This window comes from Leopardus geoffroyi, chromosome D1, assembly GCF_018350155.1.
Source record: "Leopardus geoffroyi isolate Oge1 chromosome D1, O.geoffroyi_Oge1_pat1.0, whole genome shotgun sequence".
NCBI classification, from domain to species: Eukaryota; Metazoa; Chordata; class Mammalia; order Carnivora; family Felidae; genus Leopardus; species Leopardus geoffroyi.
In genome coordinates, this window is record NC_059329.1 from 107,121,962 (window position 1) to 107,147,324 (window position 25,363).

Below are 25,363 nucleotides of genomic sequence, written 5' to 3' on the forward strand. Positions count from 1 at the left end.
GACACCAAAGCTCCAGAAATTAAACTGCCTGTGGAATATTACTCAGCCACAAAAAAAGGATGAGGTCTTGCTATTTGCAACCACACGGGTGGAGCTTGAGGGTATTAACGCGAAGCGAAAGAAGTCAGACGGGGAAAGATGGATACTGTATAATTTCACTTACATGTGGAACTTAAAAACCGAAACAAACGACTAAAGAAATAAACGAAAAGCAGAAACAGACCCATAAGACAGAGAATGAAACGGTGGTCGCCAGAGGGGAAGGAGCAGGGGTGGGGTAGGAGTGGGAGGCACAGGCTTCCAGTTACGGGGTGAGGAAGTCATGGGGATAAAAGGCACAGCACAGGGAGTGTCATTAGGGATGTCGTAGTAGCCTCTTATGGGGGCGGATGGCGTTTAGACTTGCGGTGAGCACAGCGGCACGGGCAGACGTGTCCCTTCACTGCACACCTGAAGCTAATGCAACATCGTGTGTCAGCTATACTTTAATTTAAAAAAAATTGGGGCGCCTCGGTGGCGCAGTCGGTGAAGCGTCCGACTTCAGCCAGGTCACGATCTCGCGGTCCGTGAGTTCGAGCCCCGCGTCGGGCTCTGGGCTGATGGCTCAGAGCCTGGAGCCTGTTTCCGATTCTGTGTCTCCCTCTCTCTCTGCCCCTCCCCCGTTCATGCTCTGTCTCTCTCTGTCCCAAAAATAAATAAACGTTGAAAAAAAAAATTAAAAAAAAAAAAATAGGGGCGCGTGCGTGGCTCAGTCGGTTAAGCATCCAACTTCGGCTCAGGTCATGATCTTGCGGTCTGTGGGTTCGGCCCCTGTCTCCTGTCCACCAGGTACATCCACTGTGCAATCAGTCAACACGGAGGCCCTCCTGTGTGTCGGGCCTTGTCCAAGGTGCTGGGGAGAGTGGCGTGAACTGGACAGGGTGCCTCCCCTCAAGTGGCTCACATTCCAGTGAGAGGACTCACCCCGATAAGGAGCAAATACACAAAATCAGGTACTTCTAGGTAGTGAACATGCTCTGGATTAGATTAGGTGAAATATTACAGGAGATGATGATTAGGAGAGGATTACAGGAGAGGGGAGGCTCGGGAAGGGGAGGGCCACCCCAGGGAATGGGCGTCGAGTGGAGCCTGGAATGATGGGGGCAAGGCAGCTGTGCTGAGATTCAGGAAGGAGCACCACATGCAAAAGGAACGGCAAGGGCAAGGGCCTCCAGAAGGAAGAGTGTGGTATGCTCCAGAGGCTGCAGGGAGGCCGGTGTGGCTGCAATCCAGAGACCCAGGAGGAGGGGAGAGAAAGATGAGGGTCAGAGAGGCAAGCAGAGGCCAGACCACACCGGACCTCATGGGCCACAGTATAAACTTTGAGTCTTATTCTATGTGTCATGGAAAAGCCGATCAAGAATTTGGGGGTGGCTGGGTGGCTCAGTCAGTTAGGCCTCCGACTTCGGTTCAGGTGAGTTCGAGCCCCACATCAGGCTCTCTGCTGTCAGTGCAGAGCCTGCTTCGGACCCTCTGTCTCTCTCTCTGCCCCTCCCCTGTTCATTCGCACTCTCTCTCTTGCTCTCTCTCAAAAATAAACATTAAAAAAAAAAAGGATTGGGGCACCCGGGTGGCTCAGTCAGTTAAGCATCTGACTTCAGCTCAGGTCATGATCTCGCGGTTCGTGAGTTCGAGCCCCACATCGGGCTCTGTGCTGACAGCTCAGAGCCTGGAGCCTGCTTTGGATTCTGTGTCCCGCACCCCCCCTCTCTGCCCCTCCCCTGCTCATGCTCTGTCTCTCTCTCACAAAAATGAATAAGCTTAAAACAAATTGAAAAAAAAAAAGAATTTTAAGGGGCATCTTCTTCCCAACTGGTCTTTGGCACGTTGTCTCAGAGCTAGTGAGAAGCACTCCCACACCCCGGTTGGCACTTTTTCCTCATCCTCCCCCACTCCCGGGGACCTGCCCTACTCAACTTAGGGTGCCATGAAGGGGGAGGCATCCAGATGAGCTCTGGTGCTCGAGAGTGGTTAGGGGCAGATAGCAAGATGGTTTCAGGAAATGCCAAAACTGGGCACCCTGCCCCCAAGTACAAAGCCACGGCCGTTATGCCAGATGATCAGTTCAAAGGCATCAGCCTCTCTGACCACAAAGGAAAATCTATGCTGTGTTCGTCTCCTACTCTCTTGTCTTTTCACCTTCGCGTCCCCCACGGAGATCTTTGCTGTCGGTGACAGGACGGGAGAATGTAAGAAACTCGATTGCAAGTGATTGGTGCTTCTGTGGACTCTCATTTCTGTCGTGGATCCACACACCCAGGACTGGGACCCAGGTATCACACCCCTAGGGTGCCATCGCTCAGGACAATGGAGTCTTCAAGGCTGATCAAGGCATCTCGTTCAGGGGCCTCTTTATCATTGATCATGAAGGATTCCTTCGGCACATCATGTGAATGACCTCCCTGTCGGCCGCTCTGTGGATGAGACTCTGAGACTCGTTCAGGCCTCCCAGTTTACTGACAAGCATGGGGGGAGTGGGCCCAGCTGGCTGAAAGCCTGACAGTGATACAGTCAAGCCCGATGTCCAGAAGAGCAAAGAATAATTCTCTAAGCAGAGGCGAGCGCTGGGTCATTTTCGGGCTGGGCTGCAGTGGGCGGCCATGAAAACAAAACCTCTTTTGTACTACTGTCATGCTTAAAACACAAGACTTTAGATTTGGTACTGGGATAGGACAGGCCTTTCCTGCAGGGGCTGGGGAGGCCAGCCTTCCTTCCTTTCTTCCTGGTCACAGCTCAGGCTGTGCTATGGGGCAGGCCAACTGATCTGCACGGTAGTGGGGCATCGCTTTTGATCTTTGGTTGTTTCTATTAAACTTGAACTGAGACGGGGGAGGAATTTTAAGGAGAGAAGTCACATAATCAGATTTATACTTTAGGATGATCATGCTGGCTGCCCAGGGAAGGAGGGACGGACCACAAGCGGGCGAGAGGCAGAGAGGCCAGCCGGAAGCTTCAGAGGAGAGAATGGTGTCTTACCCCAGGGCACGACAGTGGAGACGGTGAGAAGTGATCAGACCCGGGGTCTGTCTTGGGGATAAAGGCAACCAGCTTGCCTGGTGGATCAGATGCGGGGTGAAAAGGATTGAGGATGACGCCTGCATTTTGGGCTCCAGAAGCTGGGTAGTGTCATCCGCTGGAGACTTTCAGGGCGTGTCAAGTTCAATGTGCCAACTGGACACCCAAGTGGAGATGCCAAGTGGTCAAGAGGCTATATACAAGGCTGAAGCTGAGCGGGGAGGCCTAAGCTGCGGGTATGGGCTTAGGAAACATCCACCAATAGAAAGTGCTGGAAGCCAGGGGCCCGAGGAGGTCACCTGGGGAGAGTAAGGATGAGGGATATGGGACAGGATGAAGAACCCACACAGGAGACCATGAAAGGAGGGCCCAGTGAGAGAGGAAGAAAGACGGGTGCTGGGTGAAGACCAGAGAGAGGTTGCTCGTGTCAAATGCTGCAGAGAAGCCTAGTAAGTTTTGACGAGAAAATGGACCTTTAGCTTTGTCAAGATGTGAAAGGTCTTTCAGTAGCTGTGAGAAGGGCTACTTCGGGAGGGGGCTAAACAAAGAGACAGCCCAGTGGAGGGAACCGAAGAGGGACGGGCATTGATGGCCATGGTAGACAATCAAAGATTCGCTCTACAGGGAGTTATCTAGAGAAGACATGGGGAGGGCGGGGGAGCGTTGTTCATTTCATCAACAGAGCTATTACCGTGGTTTCTACGCCAATTGGAATAACCTAGTAGAGAGGGGGACCGTGATAATACAGGAGGGGAGGAATTTGAGGAGCAAAGTACTCATGAAAGTAAGAGAGGGGGTCTAGGACCCCCATGCAGAGGCTGGCCTTTTAAACCTTAGGACAGGGGCACTTGTTGCATTTTAGCAGAAGAAAAGGCAGATGATATGGGTGCAGATATTGGGGGTTTTGGTTCACCAGGGCTGGGGAAGATGACCTATACTCTGGTTACTTCTGGTTTCTCTGTAATTACAGGGTGAGGCCATTAGTTGGAGGAAGGGGGAGGGTGGGGACAAAAGACTTGTCCAAGAATGTCCACAGCAACTGTATTCACAGCAGCCGAAAACTGGAACCAATCCAATGTCCGTCAGCGGGAGAACGGAGAGCAAACCAAGGTGTATTCACATAACAGAAAACACCCAGCAATGAAAAAGAACTTGCTACTCACAAGCCGATGACTCTCACGGGCTGAAGGAAAGAAGCCAGACACAAAGGAGCACACACTATGCAGCTCTTCTGACATGAAGGTCTAGAGCAGGCAAAACTGATTTATGGCAAGAGAAGCTACAATAGCGATCGTCCCCGGGGGTGGGGGTGGGGCAGTGATAAGAGGGAGCCTCTTAGGGTAGGGGAAATGTTCCAGATCTTGGTCTGGGTCACTGTCACACGGATGGAGACTTTTTTTTTTTTTTTAATTCACTGACTATACGCTTTACTATGTTTCTGTACTTTACTATATTTATGTTATACCTCAGTGTAAGCGAAAAAAAAGGTGTAAGAAAAGTGATGGGGGACCGTCACGACGATTCTCCCGGTGAAGTGTTCTTAGCCTCAGTTTACAGAAAAGGAAACCAAGACTGAAGACTAGAAACTAGGTTTGCCACCAAACCTGCTGCCCAAAAGCCCATGCTCTCTCAGGGAGCTTTACACTTAAGAGTTGAATGTGTTGGGGCGCCTGGGTGGCTCGGTCGGTTGAGCGTCCGACTTCGGCTCAGGTCATGATCTCACGGTCCGTGAGTTCGAGCCCCGCGTCGGGCTCCGTGCTGACAGCTCAGAGCCTGGAGCCTGTTTCAGATTGTGTCTCCCTCGCTCTGCCCCTTTCCCGCTCATGCTCTGTCTCTCTCTGTCTCAAAAATAAATAAACGTTAAAAAAAAAAAAAAAAAAAAAGAGTTGAATGTGTTTTGGGCGCCTGCATGGCTCAGTCAGTTGAGCACCCAACTCTTGATTTTGGCTCAGGTCATGATCTCAGAGTTGTGGGATCAAGCCCCATGTCAGGCTCTGCACTAAACTCAGAGCCTGTTTGGCATTCTCTCTCTCTCCCTCTCTGTCTGCCCCTGTCCCCTGCTCACATTCTCTCTCTCTCTCTCAAAACAAAAACAAAAACAAAAACAAAACATAAAAGCAGAGCCACCCCCTTGGAAGCCCACCTCAGCCCCTATAGGGAACCCTTAGGGTCCCAAGGGGCAGAGTTTGAAAACCATTGCCTCACACCAGATGGCCTCACCGCAGCACTCAGGAACCAGCCACCAGGCGGGGAGCTGAGATCACCTGTTACCCACAGCCGCCCATCTCCCTCTCCTCCCAGCCCCAGCACAGCGGAGGCCCTCAGCGCCCTTACTTGGGGGTGCCAGATGGACCACGTATCCATCGCCAACGTAGATGGCCCAGTGTCTGTAGAAAGGGCGGAAAATCTCAATCAGGTCTCCAACTTTGGGCTCTGGCTGCAAAATCAAGAACAGGGCTGTTAGAGGTGGCACGAGTGAGACCTTGGAACCAGGTAGCAGAGGCTGGGGTCCCTTGCCAGAGGCTGTCAAATGGGGAGCTTGTCTCTTAGGTACTCCGCAACCTGGCCTTGGGCCTGACCAAGAATTGGTGTGTCTCTGGAAGTAATGTCCTCCCGGCTGCTCATCCCAATGATGAGTGGCTGTGTGTGTGTGTGTGTGTGTGTGTGAATGTTAGTATATGAATAAAGGAAACTTCTTTCTCCTGTACACTATACTCACACCAACACTTCTAACACCAGATATGTGGTTTTTCCACACCAAGCCATTCGATCCTCGGTGGAAGCGGACTGGATATCGTACAATTTACCCCGATTCTGACACTCACTGCCCAGAGTTAACACCGACCCCACGGGTTAAGGGCTCAGTCCCCCAAGGCTGCCCCCCGCCAACTCCACGTCAGCTGCCAGTCACAAATCCTGGGTGTCACCTGTGCTTCTGACCAACCAGCTATAAATCAGGGGTTCCCATATCCCCCTCCTCAGGTTCTATAATTTGCTAGAATGGCTCACAGAACTCAGGAACCACTCACTTACTAGATCACCGGTTTGTTATAAAGAATGCAACTCAGAACAGCCAGATGGCAGAGACGCGCTGCACCCAGAAGGCATGTGGGACGCACACAGCTGTCCGGGGTGCCACCCTCCCAGCACCTCCCTGTGTTCACCAACCCAGAAGCCCTCCGAAGCCCTTAGGTTAGGGTCCTCACGGAGGCTGCGTTAGTTACACAGGCATGATTGATTCATTCATGGGTCCTTAGCGATGATCTCGCCCTCCAGCCTCTCCCCCCTCCCAGGAGGTCGGAGGTGGGGCTGAAATTTCCAGCCCTCTAATCAGGTCAGTTCCTCCAGCTCTGAACTCTCATCACCTCATGAGCAGAAACTCCAGTGCGGGTGGAAGGGGCTTGTTAAGAATAATGAAAGATTCTCCTCTCTCTCCTGTCAGTCAGGAAATTACAAGGGTTTTAGAAGCCTCGTGCCAGGAATTGGGGACAAAAACCCAAAATTATACTTCTTACTGCCTCACAAGGAGTGCGCGCAGGGGTGAGTGGGTGCGTGTGTGCCAGGGAAATGCCACTGGGAGCCCTACCCTGCTGGGGCGCGTGGGGCAGAGCCGGAGAAAACTTCAGAGAGGTTCGAGATCACTTGCCTTAGCATTATTTTTTTTTTTAATTTTTTTTTTCAACGTTTATTTATTTTTTGGGACAGAGAGAGACAGAGCATGAACGGGGGAGGGGCAGAGAGAGAGGGAGACACAGAATCGGAAACAGGCTCCAGGCTCCGAGCCATCAGCCCAGAGCCCGACGCGGGGCTCGAACTCACGGACCGCGAGATCGTGACCTGGCTGAAGTCGGACGCTTAACCGACTGCGCCACCCAGGCGCCCCTCTTGCCTTAGCATTATTGAGGGACCAGCAACAGACCCTATGCTAAGTGCTGGGGGTGGGAGCATTCGATTTGGACCAGAATCAGGGGTGACAAGCTTCTCTGGTCCAAGCCAATGTTAAATCTCTTTAATGAGCAAGGAAAATCCCTTGAGTCTTCAGCGAGTGAAGGATCTGGGGGGGGGGGGGCGGGGGGGAGCCTCTGGCCTGCTTGCCCTTGGTGGGCAGACCCACAGGGGCTCGCCCACATTCCACCGTCAAGCTCCACGGACCTGACAGAGATTTCGTCAAGGATGCGAAGGGGGGGACTCACCCTTGCATAGCCTCCCTGAGGATAAAAACAAAGGTTAGTGGGACTAGCCAATCACAACTCCACAAGGCCTAGGAAGCAAGGTCAATGGCAAGTTCATTTCTATTTATACAAACATTAAAACTGCAAATAACTATTACATATGACAGAAAAAAATCTTTTCACAGAAACGTTATGGATAAATCATGTTCTCTTCTGCAGCAATTGTAAATAGTCTGCCAAAAAGAAGGCTCCCCGACCTTACTGGGAACCTACTTCAGAACAATGGACAATGGTTGCGATTTATGAATCCCACTTGTTTTCCAGAATAAAAGAAAAAAAATGTATTGTGTATGGTTTGGTGAGAATTAGGGGGTCTTCAGAAATCCCCCAAAGGGAGTTTAGCTGGGGGTCCCCATGAATAAGCAAGGACATGAAGACAAGGCAGGGATCCAGCCCTCAGGAAGCCCACCGACTACAACAGGAGACAGTTTGACCATCAGTAATGTCAGGCAATGAGCAGTTGGTGGGTATGCAGACCCGAGGAGCTCACTGTGTTCCAGACAAATACCAGTGAAAGGAGGTCTACGCATAGAAGGATGCCTGAAAAAAAAATTTTTTTTATTGCAATGACAAAAATATCTACAAAGAAATTCAAACCTTGTAACCGTAAACATCAAAAGGTAACAGAGCGGCAAAAGCCTGGTGCTCAGTAAAGGAAGCCATACCCAAAAAGCAGTGCAATGTATTAGCCCATGTATGTCTCGTTCCAGAAAAGCTGTCACTATAGGAGAGAAAAACGATCCGTGATTGCCAGGGGCCAGGAGTGGGGAGAGGAGTGGACAACAAAGGGGCAGGAGGGAGGAACAAACTTTCCGTAATGTTCTGTATCTGATGGTGGTGACAGCTATGCAGTCATGTGTGTTGGTGAAAACTCATAGAAATGAACGCTAAAGGGGCGCCTGGCCGGCTCAGTTGTGGAGGGAGCGGCTCTTGATTCAGGGCTGTGAGTTCAAGCCCCACGTTGGGTGGAGAGATTGCTAAAACAAATAAACTTTTTTTAAAACCAGAACTATTAGGGGTGCCTGGGTGGCTCAGTCAGTTAAGCGGCCGACGTCAGCTCAGGTCATGATCTCGCAGTCTGTGAGTTTGAGCCCCGGGTCAGGCTGTGTGCTGAGAGCTCAGAGCCTGGAGCCTGCTTTGGATTCTGTGTCTCCCTCTCTCTCTGCCCCTTCCCTGCTTGCTCTCTGTCTCTGTTTCTCTCTCTCTCTCTCTCTCTCTCTCTCAAAAATAATAAACATTAAAAACATGTATTAAAAAAACTAAAATTATTAAAGAAAAGAAAGGGGACGCCTGAGTGGCTCAGTCGTTAAGAATCTGACTTTGTGACACAAGAACAGACACTCAGATCAATGGAACAGAATAGAGAACCCAGAAATGGACCCACAAACGTATGGCCAACTAATCTTTGACAAAGCAGGAAAGAATGGAATAAAGACAGTCTCTTCAGCAAGTGGTGCTGGGAAAACTGGACAGCGACATGCAGAAGAATGAACCTGGACCCCTTTCTTACACCAGACACAAAAATAAACTCAAAATGGATGAAAGGCCTCAATGTAAGACAGGAAGCCATCCAAATCCTCGAGGAGAAAGCAGGCAAAAACCTCTTTGACCTTGGCCACAGCAACTTCTAACTCAACACGTCTCCGGAGGCAAGGGAAATAAAAGCAAAAATGAACTACTGGGAACCTCATCAAAATAAAAATCTTCTGGGGCGCCTGGGTGGCGCAGTCGGTTAAGCGTCCGACTTCAGCCAGGTCACGATCTCGCGGTCCGTGAGTTCGAGCCCCGCGTCGGGCTCTGGGCTGATGGCTCAGAGCCTGGAGCCTGTTTCCGATTCTGTGTCTCCCTCTCTCTCTGCCCCTCCCCCGTTCATGCTCTGTCTCTCTCTGTCCCAAAAATAAATAAACGTTGAAAAAAAAAATTAAAAAAAAAAATAAAAATCTTCTGTACAGTGAAGGAAACACTCAGCAAAACTAAAAGGCAACTGACAGAATGGGAGAAGATACTTGCAAATGACATATCAGATACAGGGTTAGTATCCAAAATCTACAAAGAACTTCTCAAACTCAACACCCAAAAAACAAATAATCCAGTGAAGAAACGGGCAACAGACATGAATAGACACTTTGCCAAAGAAAACATCCAGATGGCCAACCAACACATGAAAAAATGCTCCACATCGCTCATCATCAGGGAAATACAAATCAAAACCACAATGAAATACCACCTCACACCTGTCAGAATGGCTAACGTGAACAACTCAGGCAACAACAGATGTTGGTGAGGATGTGGTTTTGCATTGTTGGTGCGAATCAAAGCTGGTGCAGCCACTCTGGAAAACAGTATGGTTTTCTAAAAATAGAACTAGCCTACGACCCAGCAATTGCACTACAAGGGATACAGGTGTGCTGTTTCGAAGGGACACATGCACCCCAATGTTTATAGCAGCACGCTCAACAATAGCCAAAGTATGGAAAGAGCCCAAATGTCCATCGATGGATGAATGGATAAAGAAGATGTGGTATATAGATACAATGGAGTATTACTCGGCAATCAAAAAGAATGAAATCTTGCCATTTGCAACTATGTGGATGGAACTGGAGGGTATTATGCTCAGCGAAATTAGTCAAAGAAAGACAAATATCATATGACTTCACTCATATGAGGAATTTAAGATACAAAACAGGTGAGCATAAGGGAAGGGAAGCAAAAATAATATGAAAACAGGGAGGAGGACAAAACAGAAGAGATTCATAAACATGGAGAACAAACCGAGGGTTATTGGAGGGGTGGTGGAAGGGGGTTGGGCTAAATGGGTCAGGGGCATTAAGGAATCTACTCTTGAAATCATTGTTGCACTATATGCTAACTCATTTGGATGTAAATTTTAAAAAATAAAAAATAAAATTAAAAAAAAATAAATTGCTAATACTTTCTAAATCAAAAAAAAAAAAAAAAAAGAATCTGACTTTGGCTCAGGTCATGATCTCACAGTTCATGAGTTCAAGTCTTACATCAAGCCCTGCTTTGGGTGAACACAAGCCCCACTTCAGGTAAAACATGAGCTCTGGGTGAGCCCCACTTCTCTCTCTCTCTCTCTCTCTCTCTCTGTCTTTATGCCCCTTAGGGGATTCTTTCTCTATGCCCCTCATTCACTTGTGCCCTCTCTCTAAATAAATGAATAAGAATTTTAAACGAAAAGAATGCTAAAAAGGATCAATTAGACCTCAATTTTTTAAAACAGATTTTATTTTTTTAATGTTTATTTATTTATTTTTGAGAGAGAAAGCACGAGCAGAGGAGAGGAGAGGGGAAGAAGGCAGCAAGAGAGGAAGAGAGAGAATCCCAAGTAGACTCCAAGCTGTCAGCACAGAGCCTGATGCAAGGCTCAAACCCACAAATCATGAGATCACGACTTGAGCCAAAATCAAGAGCCAGAAGCTTAACCAACTGAGCCACCCAGGCGTCCCCAAACACAAAATTTTTTAAATGAATAAAAAAATGAATGTTAATGGATATCTAAAGTTTGAAGGAAAAAAGTTTTGATTTTTTAAAATCTGCAATCATGGGGCACCTGGGTAGCTCAGTCGGTTAAGCATCCGGCTTTGGCTCAGGTCATGATCTCACAGTTCGTGAGTTCAAGCCTCGCGTCGGGCTCCGGGCTGACAGCTCGGAGCCTGGAGCCTGCTTCGGATTCTGTCTCCCTCTCTCTTTGCTCCTCCCCCACTTGCATTCTGTCTCTCGTCTCTCTCTCTCTCTCTCTCTCAAAATAAATAAATAAATAAATAAACAAACAAACAAACAAACAAACAAGCATTAAAATACACAAGCAAATTGCCTGCCCCTTATAGGAGCAGATGGTACCTATTTCCAAATATGCACAAGGCCAATACATAATAGCACCCAAGGACGCTTCTGTTTAAAAATGAAGTGAAAAGTGGCGGACTCACCTGTGGAGCCCTGTGCACCAGTTTCTAACTAGTGCAAAGACTCGGTGTTCACATGGCAACAAGGATGATCTTTTAGATACAGAGCTAAGTGGAAAAATGAGAATAGCTCTGCAACCCAACACCGCTTATATAGATTCAAGGTACCCACACGCAAACCAATGGTACGCATCTTAGAAGAACCATACCCGCAAAGATCATTTTAAAAAACCAACAAGAAGGTGCCTGGGTGGCTCAGTCGGTTAAGCGTCTGACTCTTGCTTTCAGCTCAGGTCATGATCCCCATGGTTCATGGGTTCAAGCCCCACATAGGGCTCTGCGCTGACAGCACGGAGCCTGCTTGGGATTTTCTCTCTCCTCTCTCACTCTGCCCCTCCCCTGCTCGTTCTCTCTCTCTCTCTCTCTCAAAACAAACAAATAAATAAATAAATATTTTTTTTAATAAAAAATAAGAAACCAACAAAAACAAGAACAGAATCATGTGGACTAAGGAACACACATTAAATACATCAGGATGCTAGCCGTTGGAAAGGGATGAGAATATAAGGGAACCCAAAGAAACCAAAACAAAAAAAAAACCCACAAGAGAAGGGCGGGGAGAGGGAGGAGGTCTTACAGGGACCAGCCAGGACAGGATGCCATGAACTAAGAATATGAATGACTTCACCCTCTGTCATAAAATCTAACTAGAGAAACAATAACTTCATGAAACACACAAGCCAACTGAGCTGAATCCAAGTTAAGAACTCAAGGAATCATGTTATAAAATCAGATGTATGAGCACGACAATCCCAGTGCCAAATTTGTGCCTGTGCTTATTTTTGTATGCAAGCTAAGAATGTTTTTTTAAGTAGTTGGGGGAGAAGTCAAAAGAAGAATGATGTTCTGTGACACATGAAATTGCATGAAATTCAAACTTCAGGGTCCATAAAATTTTATTGGCACACAGCCACACCCACTCATTTACATATTGTCTGGGGTTGCTTTCTCTCTACCGTAGATGAGTTGAGGGGTTGCAACGGAGACCCCATGATCTGCAAACCGTAAAATCGTCACTATCTGAGCTTTACAGAAAAAGTTTGCCAACTCCTGTTATAAAAGGATGGGTAGTGGGGTAGCTGGGTGGCTCAGTCAGTTGAGTGCCCAACTCTTGGTTTCTGCTCAGGTCATGATCCCGTGGCTTTGTGGGCTCCAGCCCCACATCGGGCTCTGTGCTAGCGGTGTGGAGCCCGCTTGGGATTCTCTCTCTCCCTCTCCCTCTCTCTCTGCCCCTCCCCCACTGGTGCTGTCTCTCTCTCAAAACAAATAAATAAACTTTAAAAAAAAAGGATCGATAGTGATGTCTCCCTCACTCAGCTTGATCCACATTCTGAGGGATCTGTTTGTCAGCTGGTTCTTCCTTCAGGAACAAGTGGCCAACAGGGAGCATCAGGAAGAGAGCTACCTCGGGGTGCCTGGGTGGTCCAGTCGGTTGAGCATCCGACTTCGGTTCAGGTCGCGATCTCGCGGTTTTTGAGTTCAAGCCCCGGGTCAGGCTCTGTGCTAACAGCTCGGAGCCTGGAGCCTGCTTCGGATTCTGTGTCTCCCTCTCTCTCTCTGCCCCTCCCCCACTCGTGATCTCTCTTTCTTTCTCCCTCTCTCTCTTTCTCTTTCTCAAAAAATAACCATTTAAAATTTTTTTTTTCTTTTGAAAAGCAAGAGAGCTACCTCTCCAGGGCTGGACTCCTGGGATTCCCCAGCGTGCACGGTAACCAGGGTTCCACTGCACAACGCAGGCGGAAACAATGGCAAAGCTGAGACTCTGTGCCCATGGGATTTCAGAACAAAAAGTCTTTATCCTTCCCACAAAAACAGAGTTACAAAGAGCTGCATAACAGCCATTTTCCTTAGCAAGCAAACCGAGGAACAATTTCTGGCCTCCGAAATTATCGGAAAAACAACCTACATAATCATCAACGAGAACCAATTAGATAAATTATCCTGCATCCACCTGGCCATGTGCACATATAGCCATTGGAGAAAACAAGGTAGATTTATATGAGCTGACGTGGAACTAATTGTAAAAGTATGTTGAGGACATGATTATCCCATTTTTTTTCCCTAAAATGCATTTTTGTATATTTATAAGCAAAATGCACTGTATATACTATGCATGATCTGGGAAAAACAGACCAAATTGTTGTATATTATTTATAGTGGGGGATGGGCTTCAGAGGCTTTCAACATTTTTTAAATGTTCTTTATTTATTTTGAGAGAGATGGGGGAGGGGCATTTATTTATTTTGAATAATTTATTTATTCATTTATTTTGAATATGAGTGGGGGAGGGGCAAAGAGAGGGAGAGAGCGAGAATCCCAAGCAGCCTCCATGCCATCAGCGCAGAGCTCGACGCAAGACTCAATCTCACAAACCCGGAGAGCATGACCTGAGCTGAAATCGAGAGTCAGAGGCTTAACCAACTGAGTCACCCAGGTGCCCCTGAGTTACTTGTATAATAAAAACTTTTTAAGATTTTTAGATGGGGGGAAAAAAATCCCTCATGTTGATGAGCTTGCAGGTTTTAATTGGAAAAGGTGGCTATTATCTGTCACCAAAATCCCTTGAAATCATCTCCCATCTGGAACCTGTAAATATGACCATGTTAATGATGTTTAAAAATCAGTAACGCTTCAATATAAGATATAAAAACATAAATTTTAAACTAATATTGAGGGATAGGTATCATCTTAGAATCAAGACCCACTAGGGATAAAAGCCAAAGAAAAAGGCACAAAGGAAAAGATAAAAAGGTTTTTAAACATTTTAAAAATGTTAAAGGTCGGGGCGCCTGGGTGGCGCAGTCGGTTAGGCGTCCGACTTCAGCCAGGTCACGATCTCGCGGTCCGTGAGTTCCAGCCCCGCGTCAGGCTCTGGGCTGATGGCTCAGAGCCTGGAGCCTGTTTCCGATTCTGTGTCTCCCTCTCTCTCTGCCCCTCCCCCGTTCATGCTCTGTCTCTCTCTCTGTCCCAAAAATAAATAAACGTTGAAAAAAAAATAAAAAAAAAAATGTTAAAGGTCTTACTATTAAAAGTTTCTAGGGGCGCCTGGGTGGCTAGGTCGGTTGAGCATCCAACTTCAGCTCAGGTCATGATCTCAACAGTTTGTGGGTTCAAGCCCCACGTCGGGCTCTGTGTCGACAGCTCAGAGCCTGGAGCCTGCTTGGGATTCTGTGTCTCCCTCTCTCTCTGCCCGCCCCCCCCCCACACTCTGTGTGTGTGTGTGTGTGTGTGTGTGTGTGTGTGTGTGTGTCTCAAAAATAAATAAACATTAAAAAAAAATTTTTTTAAGTTTCTATCACTGCCTGCTATGTTCAGACTCCCCTTTAAGGGAAAATGATTGCCCACAACCCCAGCTGCCCAGGCAAACAGATTTCATTCCATGTGACCACTGCCTCCCACATCAGCCAGCCGGACCCGAAGCAGGCACAGGCCCGAAAATTCCTCGCCCTATGATCCTCCGTGATAAGTGAAGCCGGTTGTCGCTTGCACTCTCCCTCTTGCTCTGACTCAAAGATCTGAACCAAGAAATGGAGCTGGGGGGAGGGGGATAGCTTTCTGGCAGTGGGGGCTAACACTGAACAGTCATGATGTAGAGGAAGCAAGAGAGACTCCAGGGACCATGGGCCAAACCAATGGTGAGAGGAGAGAATGTCAACTCTAGTCAAATAGAAGACGCTTTGACAAATCAAGCATGGCTAGTGCGTCACGTGCATGGGGACGTACTAACTCCAGCAGCCGAGGTGCCTGCAACGACCTTGATCCTGAACTGCCTCCCAGCTCCCTGGGAGACCCAGCCTTATTATAGCTCAAGTTCTTAGATTTTCACGAGAATCCTCCTACCTCTCCACCTGTGTCCTTAAATTAAAAACTTCTTTACCTAAGCTGGCGTAAGTGGGGTGCTTGTTACTTCTAGCCAAAAGAGCGAGACCAGCACATTCTATGCATTGAAACAATACCACAAATGACCACGATCAGCTGGAAGAAAATGACAGAAAAACAGATAAATATCTTTAATATATAAAGAGTTTTTACGAACCAATAAAAAAGATTTAAATATCAACCTAGGAAAAAATGGACAAAGAGCATGATAAAGAATTTAAAAGGGAGATATACATATTACCATTAACACAAACACATTCTAGTATCACTATCTCACGAGTAGTCAAATAAATGTAAACTAAAAACTGGCTTTTGGGGGAATTAAAATACTGATATTATGTTTTTATTATTTTTTTTAATGTTTATGTATTTTTGAGAGAGACAGAGTGTGAGTGGGGGTGGAACAGAGGGAGACACAGAATCTGAAACAGGCTCCAGGCTCTGAGCTGTCAGCACAGAGTCCGATGCAGGGCTTCAACTCACAAACCATGATGTCATGACCTGAGCCAAAGTCAGATGTTCAACCAACTGAGCCACCCAGGCGCCCCTAAAATACTAATATTAAATATAAGAAAATATACAAGTAAACACATACCCTCATTTGCTGCTGATGGGAATAAAAATTAGTGCAACTTTTCTGAAGGGTAATTTGGCAATTTGTATCACTAACCTTAAAAATATTCATACTCTTTGACCCAGTTTCTATTTAGAGACCAGATCTTAAGCAAATCATCTGAAATATCCACAAAAGATGTCCATTCCAAAGTTACATCTAATGACAAAACATTGGATATGTAAAAATCCTACATAAAGAGCTTCTTTAATTCTTGCCATATTTATATACGAGGATACTACATGTTATGTTGTAAAGATTTATTTTAAAGGAATACTTAATGCGCCTGGGTGGCTTAGTCAGTTAAGAATCTGACTTTAGGGGGCCCAAGTCCTTCTGATCGAGGCCCAAAAAAAAAAAAAAAAAAAAGAATCTGACTTTGGCTCAGGTCATGATCTCCCAGTTCGTGAGTTCAAGCCCCACATCAGGCTCTGTGCTGACAGCTCAGGGCCTGGAGCCTGCTTGGGATTCTGTGTCTCCCTCTCTCTCTGCCCCTTCCCTGCTCATGCTTTGTCTGTCTGTCTCTCTCAAAAATAAGTAAACATTAAAAATTTTTTTAAAAAGAATACTTAATGACAAGAAATGCCCTTTCATATTAGTTAATGAAAAGCCTTATACAAAATAGTATATACTTTTAAACTTTGTTTAAAAAACAAAACAATGGAGAAAATCTGGAAATATGCCAAAATGTGAACAGTATTTATTACTAGGCAGTGAAATTGGGGGTATTGATTTTCTTTTTAATTCTCTTCTAGTTTTGCAAAATGTTCAAATACACATATATTCATTTTAGGATCAGAAAAAAAAAAAACAAGTCTTGACAAACATCAGTGTGTTCAACTTTGGGTAATGCATACAATTACTATTATGTAACAAAATAAACACACATGGAAATAGACAAGAAAGATAAATACCAACATCTCAGAGATTCCCTCTGGGTGCAGGGGCGATGTGTGGTTACTGGGATTATTCTCCTCCTTCTATTTTTCGGTATTTTCTAGCTTTCCCACAAATCACATTTTTAAGTTCATAGCATGCTTCCCAACATTTTACGATGCAAAATTTTCTTTTTTTTTTTTTTTAATTTTTTTTTCAACGTTTTTTATTTATTTTTTTGGGACAGAGAGAGACAGAGCATGAACGGGGGAGGGGCAGAGAGAGAGGGAGACACAGAATCGGAAACAGGCTCCAGGCTCTGAGCCATCAGCCCAGAGCCCGACGCGGGGCTCGAACTCACGGACCGCGAGATCGTGACCTGGCTGAAGTCGGACGCTTAACCGACTGCGCCACCCAGGCGCCCCATACGATGCAAAATTTTCAAAGAGACAATCTGAATTTTCAAATATTCAAAATTGACAGAATTTTTTAGTGAACATCTGTGTACCCACCACCTAAGATTCTACGATTCTGGTACTATATTTGCTTTATCACAATTATGTGCACCGACTCATTCCACCTGTAGAGTATCTTTAAACTCTTCCTTTAAACTTAAACGGAAGTCGAGGTGTCTGCGTGGCTCAGTTGGTTGAGCGTCCGACTTCGGTTCAGGTCATGATCTCATGGCTCATGAGTTCGAGCCCCCCATCAGGCTCTGTGCTGTCAGCTCGGAGCCTGGAGCCTGCTTCGGATTCTGTCTCCCTCTCTCTCTCTGCCCTTCCCTCGCTCAATCTCTCTCTCTCAAAACTAATAAATAAACTTTTAAAAATTTTTTTAAAAACTTAAATGGAGGTGTGTGGGTGGCTCAATTGACTGAGTGTCCGACATCAGCTCAAGCCATGATCTCAATGGTTCGTGAGTTCGAGCCCCGCGTGGGGCCGTCTGCTGTCGGCACCCAGCCTGCCTCGGATCTTCTGTCCTCCCTCGCTCTCTGCCCCCACCTCTCAAAAATAAATAAACATCAAAAAAGGTTTTTTGACTTAAATGATCAGTGTTCTGAGAGAAGCAGAGGTGAAGCACCGAGGGAGTCCCGGACAAGGCAAACAGCAACATCGCCGTGTGTGATGTGCTCTAACTGTGCTCTAGAACTCGCTGGGTTCCTGACTCTGAGCCTGCAGCCTTTATCCCCAGCTGTGGTTCTGAGACTCGAGCGAGCACACAAATTGCAGGAGAGGGGGCTGCTGGCATGCGTGTGGAATCACCTTGCATTTAGAACAGATCCCCTCTCCCACCCTAGGGCAATGGCGTCAGTGGCCAAGGACCTCCCTCGAGAATCCCTTCACCTTGGGGATGCCCGCCTCTGCCTGGGAGGATCAAGGAACTCATTTATTTGCTCCTTTCACTCAACAGATGCTCAGAGTGCTAGGTGCCAGGCGCCAACCTAGGCACCTGGGCTGTGTCTGTGAACAAAGCAAAGATTCCTGGCGTCACGAGCTTTTGTTCGTGGGGGAGAGACAGCATTTTTTTTTAAACCTTAGTAAATAAGTAAATCACCTGGAATATTAGAAGAAATACCAAATAAAACCAAAAAGAAAGAAAAGGTAAAGCAGGGTTAAAGGGGCTGGAGGCTGGAGGGGGATGGGAAGGGGTCAGGGAAGGCGGACAGCAGGCCCTGCAGATATCTGGGACATCCAGGCAGAGGTCACAGCCTGAGCAAAAGTCCCAAGTAGGAGCGTGTTTGAGGAACAGCCCAGGAGGCCAGTGTGGCTGGAGAGAAGGAGGCGAAGGAGGAGAGGGTTTTGAATGAAGGATGGAGAGAGGTGTAGACGGCTCAGAGAAGACGGGGCGGTGGGGAAAAGAAGCAACGGGTTTCTGGATTTCTGTGACGGTTGAGCCAACGGGATTTGCTGATGGAGTGAGGTCGGGTGTGAAGGAAAGTGGAGTCAAAGATAAGTGGGGTTTGGGGGCGCCCGGGGGGCTCCGTCGGTTGAGCGTCCGACCCTCGATCTCCGCGCAGGTCACGATCTCACGGTTCACGAGATCAAGCCCCAGGTCGGGCTCTGCGCTGACAGCATGGAGCCTGCTTGGGATTCTCTCTCTCTCCCTCTCTCTCTCTCTCTGCCCCTCCTCCACTTGCACTCTCTTTCTCTCTCTCCAAATAAATAAATAAACATTAAGAAAAAAAAAGAAAAAGATAACCAGGGTTTCTGGCCAGAGCAAGTGGGAGGCAGAATGAGTAGGCTTTTGGACAGGCCAGCCGCTCGGGGCAGGGGGTTGAACCACTCCCAGGTAGCCACACGGAGAGGCCAGGGAGGCAGCTGAACCCACGAGTCTGGGGGTCAAGAGAGTGCTCTAGGGAGAGGGTCACTGGTGACCTTTATGAGCACAGCTCCTATCAGAGGTGGAGGCAGAAGCCTGGCTGAATGGGTGTCAGCGAGGAGGGGGAGGGGAGCTGCAGAGGAAACCAGAAAAGGCAGCCCCTGAGATTTTTGTTGAGGTCCTGAAAGGTGAGAGGGGCAGAATTCAAACCCGAAGCCTCCGCTCAACCCTCACACCCTCCTGAAGCCACAGAAGGTGGCAGGGGAGGAAGTCGCCTCCAAGGAGACAATGGACACAGGTACGCAGGGGTGCGGGGCGGACTGGAACAGAAGCACAGCTGTGAGGGCATCACAGGGGCATTTTTTTAAAGCTTCCAGGTGGTCCCCCTGTGCAGCCCAGAGTGAGAACCAGAGGGGAAAGAGCAGTGACACTGAAGGTCAGGCTGAGATGGGCGCAAACCTCATTTGGCAGGTGGGGGGGACCGAGGCGAAGGGAGATGAGGTCATTTACCCAGGGTCGGCCTGAAAGGGGCAGAGGGAGAACTAGAAGCCCCTCCTCTTCCACCACCGCAGGGAGAAAGGAAACGGCCCAGCCCTCCCATAGACAACTCCATCTACGATCGTGGCCCCTGCGTAATAATCCACATTCATTGGGGCGCCTGGGTGGCGCAGTCGGTTAAGCGTCCGACTTCAGCCAGGTCACGATCTCGCGGTCCGTGAGTTCGAGCCCCGCGTCGGGCTCTGGGCTGATGGCTCAGAGCCTGGAGCCTGTTTCCGATTCTGTGTCTCCCTCTCTCTCTGCCCCTCCCCCGTTCATGCTCTGTCTCTCTCTGTCCCAAAAATAAATAAACGTTGAAAAAAAAATTAAAAAAAATAATAATAATAATCCACATTCACCCCCCAGCTCTGCTCCAGGGTGAGGCCCTCAGCTGAGGGCACCAGTCAGGGCCAGGGACCACAGTGACCGCCCCTCCAGAAGAAGTTTCAACCCAACAGGTGAAACAAAACAACAAGAATGCTTCTCTTCAATTCAAGGCCGCCACGGAAGGGCTCCATTCCACACACATCCGGCCCCATGTAGCCATTTTGCTCTTTTAAGTTTATTTATTTATTTTTGAGTGAGATAGAGACAGTGCAAGCTGGGGAGGGGCAGAGAGAGAGAGAGGGAGAGAGAGAATCCCAAGCGGGCTCCACACTGTCAGCATGGAGCCCGACGCGGGGCTCGAACTCACGAAACCGTGAGATCACGACCTGAGCCGAAACCAGGAGTCAGATGCTTTAACCGACGGAGCCACCCAGGTGCCCCTGCCATTTTGGGTTTTTTTTAATGAAATATTTCAGGTGCACAAAAACTACGGAAAGTAGGCTCCTGAGCGTCGTGACTCCTGAGCGTGTTTAAATCAGAACGGATTTCATTTTCAGAAAAAGCACACTGACTATACAGCCTCGGGGCTCCAGAGCCAGACAGCCTCGGTTCAGATTTGGGCTCCACTACTTACTAACTGGGTAGCCTTGGACAAGTTACCCAACTTCTCCTAGCCTCAGTTTCCCCAGCTGTAAGTTGGGCGTCATTGTAGCCCTTGATTCATGGGGCTACATGAATATGTCAATACCTACAGAACACGCAGCAAATACCGCCTGGCACACAGGAAGGAAGACCTTCTGTAAACAGCAGGGTTTACAGCCACTGTTCCTGGGTGTGTTCTTATTATTTTTTTGACTTGGAAAGTTCCCAGCTCCAGGACCAGCTGGAGAGGCTGTGGAGGTTGTGAAACGCAGCCCGAGAACAGGCTGCCCTTGTTCCCAAAACCACGTGCTGTGTGCGGCGAATGTGCAAATCCCAGCCTCAGCCCCTGCATTTCTGATGCTCTGGGAGAAATGCCTAGAAGTTAGTAATAACAAGAATGGCTGAAGTCCAGCATGGGTGCTGGGAAGGGACTTCCCAGCAAAGAGTTGGGAGTTTGGTACCAAGGCTTCAGGAAGAGAAGAAACCTTCGAGGGCCTGGGCGTCCACCCCGTCTGTCCAAGGCTGCGTTTGCAGAAGCAGAAACCACCACCCAAGACTCCGCCCCTCCCTGCTCTGCTGCTCTGTGAGTTTCAGGAGTCACTCAACCTCTCTGAGCTTCTCTGGTACAATGGGGCCATACGGGCCCATCCAGCAGAGTTTGTGCGAGGAATACATGAGATCATGGGGCAAAAGCTGTAAAACTACGTGTACCCGTGAGAGGGTTGAGATCCTGCGCCCCCCCAGCCTCAGGCCCAGAGAGAAGGTGGAGGATGGGCTGGGCTGACACATCACCTCCTCCCTTGCCAGTGGCTCCAAGGGACACCAGGTCCCGCCCCCGCAGCCCAAGGGTGTCTGAGAAAAAGAAAGCAAAACTTATCTGCCTTCCCCGGCTCTTGATCTCCTGGCTCAAGGCCCACACTATGACGGAGTCCAGCCTCCCCCCAACGTGAATCAGCACTGCCTCCTAACTCATCTGGAAACCACCCCCACCCCCACCGGGCACCACTCGGCACACAAGTTACCTAGAATTCTTAACAGCAGCCCGATTTTACAGATGGGGAAATGGCTCAGAGATGGGAAGTAACCTGCCCAGGGTCTCAGAGCTCCCCAAGAAACACTACCAGGACTTTCTGAATCCAAGGGCCAAATTCTCCCCAGTATACCAAGTAGTTCACACGAAGGTACCGACTTCCGATAACAACCCCTTCCCCCCCACCCCTCGGCGAGCTGGGCCTCTACCTCCATGCTCTCTAGGCCTGCAGTACCCTTGGCTATTCACTGGCACAGTCCTATTCACCCCTCCAGATGGGCTCAGCACATCCACCTCCGTGCCTGCCCTGCTACCCCACCAAACAGTGTAGCTGCTGCTTCCGCAGGCCGCAGCCCTGTTTATCCGGGGACTAGAATTGTTGAGCTGAGCCCGCGGGAAGGAGGGATGGGGTTCCGATGCCCAGCACACCTGCTAGAGCCGACAGCCGGCCTGGCACCTACGATGTTCTCCGCAGAGGGTCATGACCTGGATGAATGCGCTCCTTGAGCCCCTCCCAGTTGTGGCCCCTCCAGCGTGCGGATGAATCCATGCAGGGCCTGGCGCAGAGACCTGCCAGAAGGTCAGGCAAACTTAGAGGGTCGTAAAAGTTGTCGAGAAGGGAGTCTAGAATCGAGATCGGAGTTAAACCCATCAATTTCCTCCTATTGAGAGCAGGGACTAGACTCAGGTCCCATCAACCCTGACCTTGAAATAGAATATTCCTGGGCTGCCTCCCTGGGGGGGGGGGGGGGGGGGGGGGCACAATTCTTGCCCCTTGAATAGTCTACCTTGCAGGAATTCAGAGAGAGGATGTTCACTTGAACCGAGGATGTTTACTACCAAGACCGGCTTAGACCAGACCAAACCAGTCTGCACCCCAAGAAGGACCCCAGGGCTGAACTTCCCCCGACTTTTCCTCTCATGAGAATACTAAAAATCACGCCCAGGGGGTGGAGATTTAACATGCTAATTAGACCTACTACACACAACAGAAGCATGACCTTTAAGTGCCTAGGTGCTAATAAATCCCTCCGCACACACCCTTCCCCACCCCGCCTAAGTTTCTTTTTTTCCTTTAAGTTTATTTTGAGAGACAGAGCAGGGAAGGGTAGAGAGAGAGAGGAAGAAAGAATCCCAAGCAGGCTTCGCACTGTCAGCGTGGAGCCCGACGTGGGGCTGGAACTCACAAACTGTGAGATCATGACCTGAGCTGAAGTCAAGAGCCAGACATTCAACTGAATGAGCCAGCCACCCAGGCGCCCCCTTCCCCCCCCCCCCCACCTAAGTTTCTTTGAAAAACTCACCCTGACCTCTCCTCGCCCAGTCAGCCTGCAGATTCTCTCCTTCGTGCTGCCTCCCTTGTGTCGGAGCGTAAGCCCCAATAAAGCCTTTCCTGGAACTCTCTTTCAGCCTCTTACCAATTTCTATTGTTTCAAGAGTCCAAGCCCCCAGTTTGGTATCCAGATTATGGAGCCCCTGTTTCACTTTGGATTTTCACTTCTCCAGCAGCCAGCCAGAGATTTAAAGGATTTAAGGGCAGCATGGCTGGAGAAAAGCTCCTGGCCCACTCATTCTTCGCAGATTCGGAACACAGACGGGTTAGCGCTGGCACTGACCAGGAGGCATCACGGGCTGGACTAAAGAGAGAGAAACATTGGCCTGGACGGCAGACACGCGGCTCTCCGCGCCTCCGGGTCCAGGCACCTGCTTTAACAACAAATGACATTTGTCAAGCCCTGAGAGTCAGATAGGGGCACACTCAAAGAGCAGGGAGGTAGGGGCTGTATTCCTTGTGATGAGAGACACAAAGGCAAGAAAAATGTAATTTGTTACATTTCCTTACAGCTTGCAGACCACACTGACAGACCCCCGAAACACACCGAGTGTGACCTTCCTCAAGGAACTCACGGCTGCCTTAGTGCCTTAATGTTTACGTTTGATTAAAGACTAAAAGTGGGGGTGCCTGGGTGGCTTAGTCGGTTAAGCGTCTGACTTCGGCTCAGGTCACGGGTTCGAGCCCCGTGTTGGGCTCTACACTGACAGCCCAGAGCCTGGAGCCTGCTTCTGATTCTGTGTCTCTTTCTCTCTGTCTGCCCCTCCCCTGCTTGCTCTCTGTCTCTCTTTCAAAAATAAATAAACATTAAACAAAATTTTAATAAAAAATAAAATTAAAGATTTTGCCTTCTACATGGAAATGCAACCAGAAAACACCCAGTTATATAGTCTGCAGACACACAAACTCAACCATTGTTCTAGCAGTAAGTTCCAAATAGCTCAGAGCCGTACTGAGCTCACTTTCGACACAGTTTGTGTGCCAACTGTCCAGGTCCTACATTTTCCTGTGTTTAAAAAGAAGACAAAAGAGACGGCTCTCTCAGCGCCAGAAGAAACTAAAAGAGAAATGGATCGTTTTCATCGAGAACTAGACTTATTCTAAAGCAGTGGATTAAATAAGTGTCAGCATTCACTACCATTCAACCATGTTCTCTGATTTTTCCAGAAGGAAAACTTGGGAGAATTTTGCCAAATGAGATAAAAACGTATGCTGAATTTTCTGGTGACGACGTTGTAGTAAAAATGTTTCACATACGGAGATATTTAAAAGCAAGCAGATTGATTTTTTTTTTTAAGAGGCAGTATCGCGATTTCTGAATTTATTCTGAAATGTGCTTTTTATGAATCTCTGACACACTTGTCCTAATGTGTAAGACTTTTCCTATTTGTATATCTGTGGTTTCATGCGAGAGAAGCCTTTGACATTAAAATTAATAAAAAGTGCTCTTCAGTCAGCTGCGAGCAAAAATAAGACAAATCTAGCTCCACGGACTACTGAACATAAATATGCAGAGAAGATCAATTTCGACAGAGTCATGGACAACTTTCCAGAAGTAAAAGTTCCAAAAGAGAAACTGCGACCAACCTACATGTAAGAGTAAGCTTTCTTTCAAAAATACACAAATGCAATTAAAAACCCTTCTTTTTAAAGATTTTATTTTTAAGCAATCTCTACATCCAACATGAGGCTTGAACCCACAACCTCAAGATCAAGAGTCGCACGCTCCACCAACTGAACCAGGCACGTGCCCCGCAGTTAAAAACTCTTAATCCATTACTTTTCCCCCATTTCTCTCCATAACATTTTTCCTTACTTTTCATGTTTTTCCTCTTTCACTGGCATGATTTCATATGCAAAGCTCAATAAAAGAAAATTTTCACCGTTTCTTTTCTGAATATTGTTACTAATAGTATTACTAATATTAGTAATATTTCCTGTTATTAGTAATCATTTCCTGATTATTATTGAAAATAGTGTTGTCAGATAAAGGAGAGGGATATTTAAAGTGGCCACTCCAAGGGGCACCTGGGTGGCTTAGTTGGTTAAGTGTCTGACTCCTTGGGAATGCAAGCTGGTGCAGCCACTCTGGAAAACAGTATGGCGGTTCCTCAAAAAACTATAAATAGAACTACCCTATGACCCAGCAATTGCACTACTAGGCATTTATCCAAGGGATACAGGTGTGCTGTTTCGAAGGGACACGTGTACCCCCGTGTTTATAGCAGCACGATCAACAATAGCCAAAGTATGGAAAGAGCCCAAATGTCCACCGACGGATGAATGGATAAAGAAGATGTGGTATATAGATACAATAGAGTATTACTCGGCAGTCAAAAAGAATGAAATCTTGCCATTTACAACCACGTGGATGGAACTGGAGGGTATTATGCTAAGTGAAATTAGTCAGAGAAAGACAAAAATCCTATGACTTGACTCCTATGAGGACTTTAAGAGACAAAACAGATGAGCATAAGGGAAGGGACACAAAAAGAATATAAAAACAGGGAGGGGAACAAAACATAAGAGACTCTT

General features: G+C 47.8%; 1 protein-coding gene, 1 non-coding gene and 1 pseudogene across 5 annotated transcripts in view; 2 read left to right on the plus strand and 1 right to left on the minus strand.

The window, feature by feature from the left end:
* The window catches only part of LOC123601861 (phospholipase A and acyltransferase 3-like), a 36,445-nt gene that overhangs the window by 8,606 nt on the left and 2,476 nt on the right, over positions 1-25,363 (minus strand). For all 4 annotated transcript variants that reach the window (XM_045485667.1, XM_045485664.1, XM_045485666.1 and 1 more), the window contains exon 3: positions 5,389-5,491. In XM_045485667.1, the coding sequence (XP_045341623.1) occupies positions 5,389-5,491 (103 nt within the window). The remainder of the gene's footprint in view (positions 1-5,388; positions 5,492-25,363) is intronic.
* LOC123602193 lies at positions 2,029-2,678 on the plus strand (annotated as a pseudogene).
* On the plus strand, positions 23,457-23,526 carry TRNAR-UCG. Its single transcript has one exon. It is a non-coding gene; the product is annotated as a tRNA-Arg (tRNA).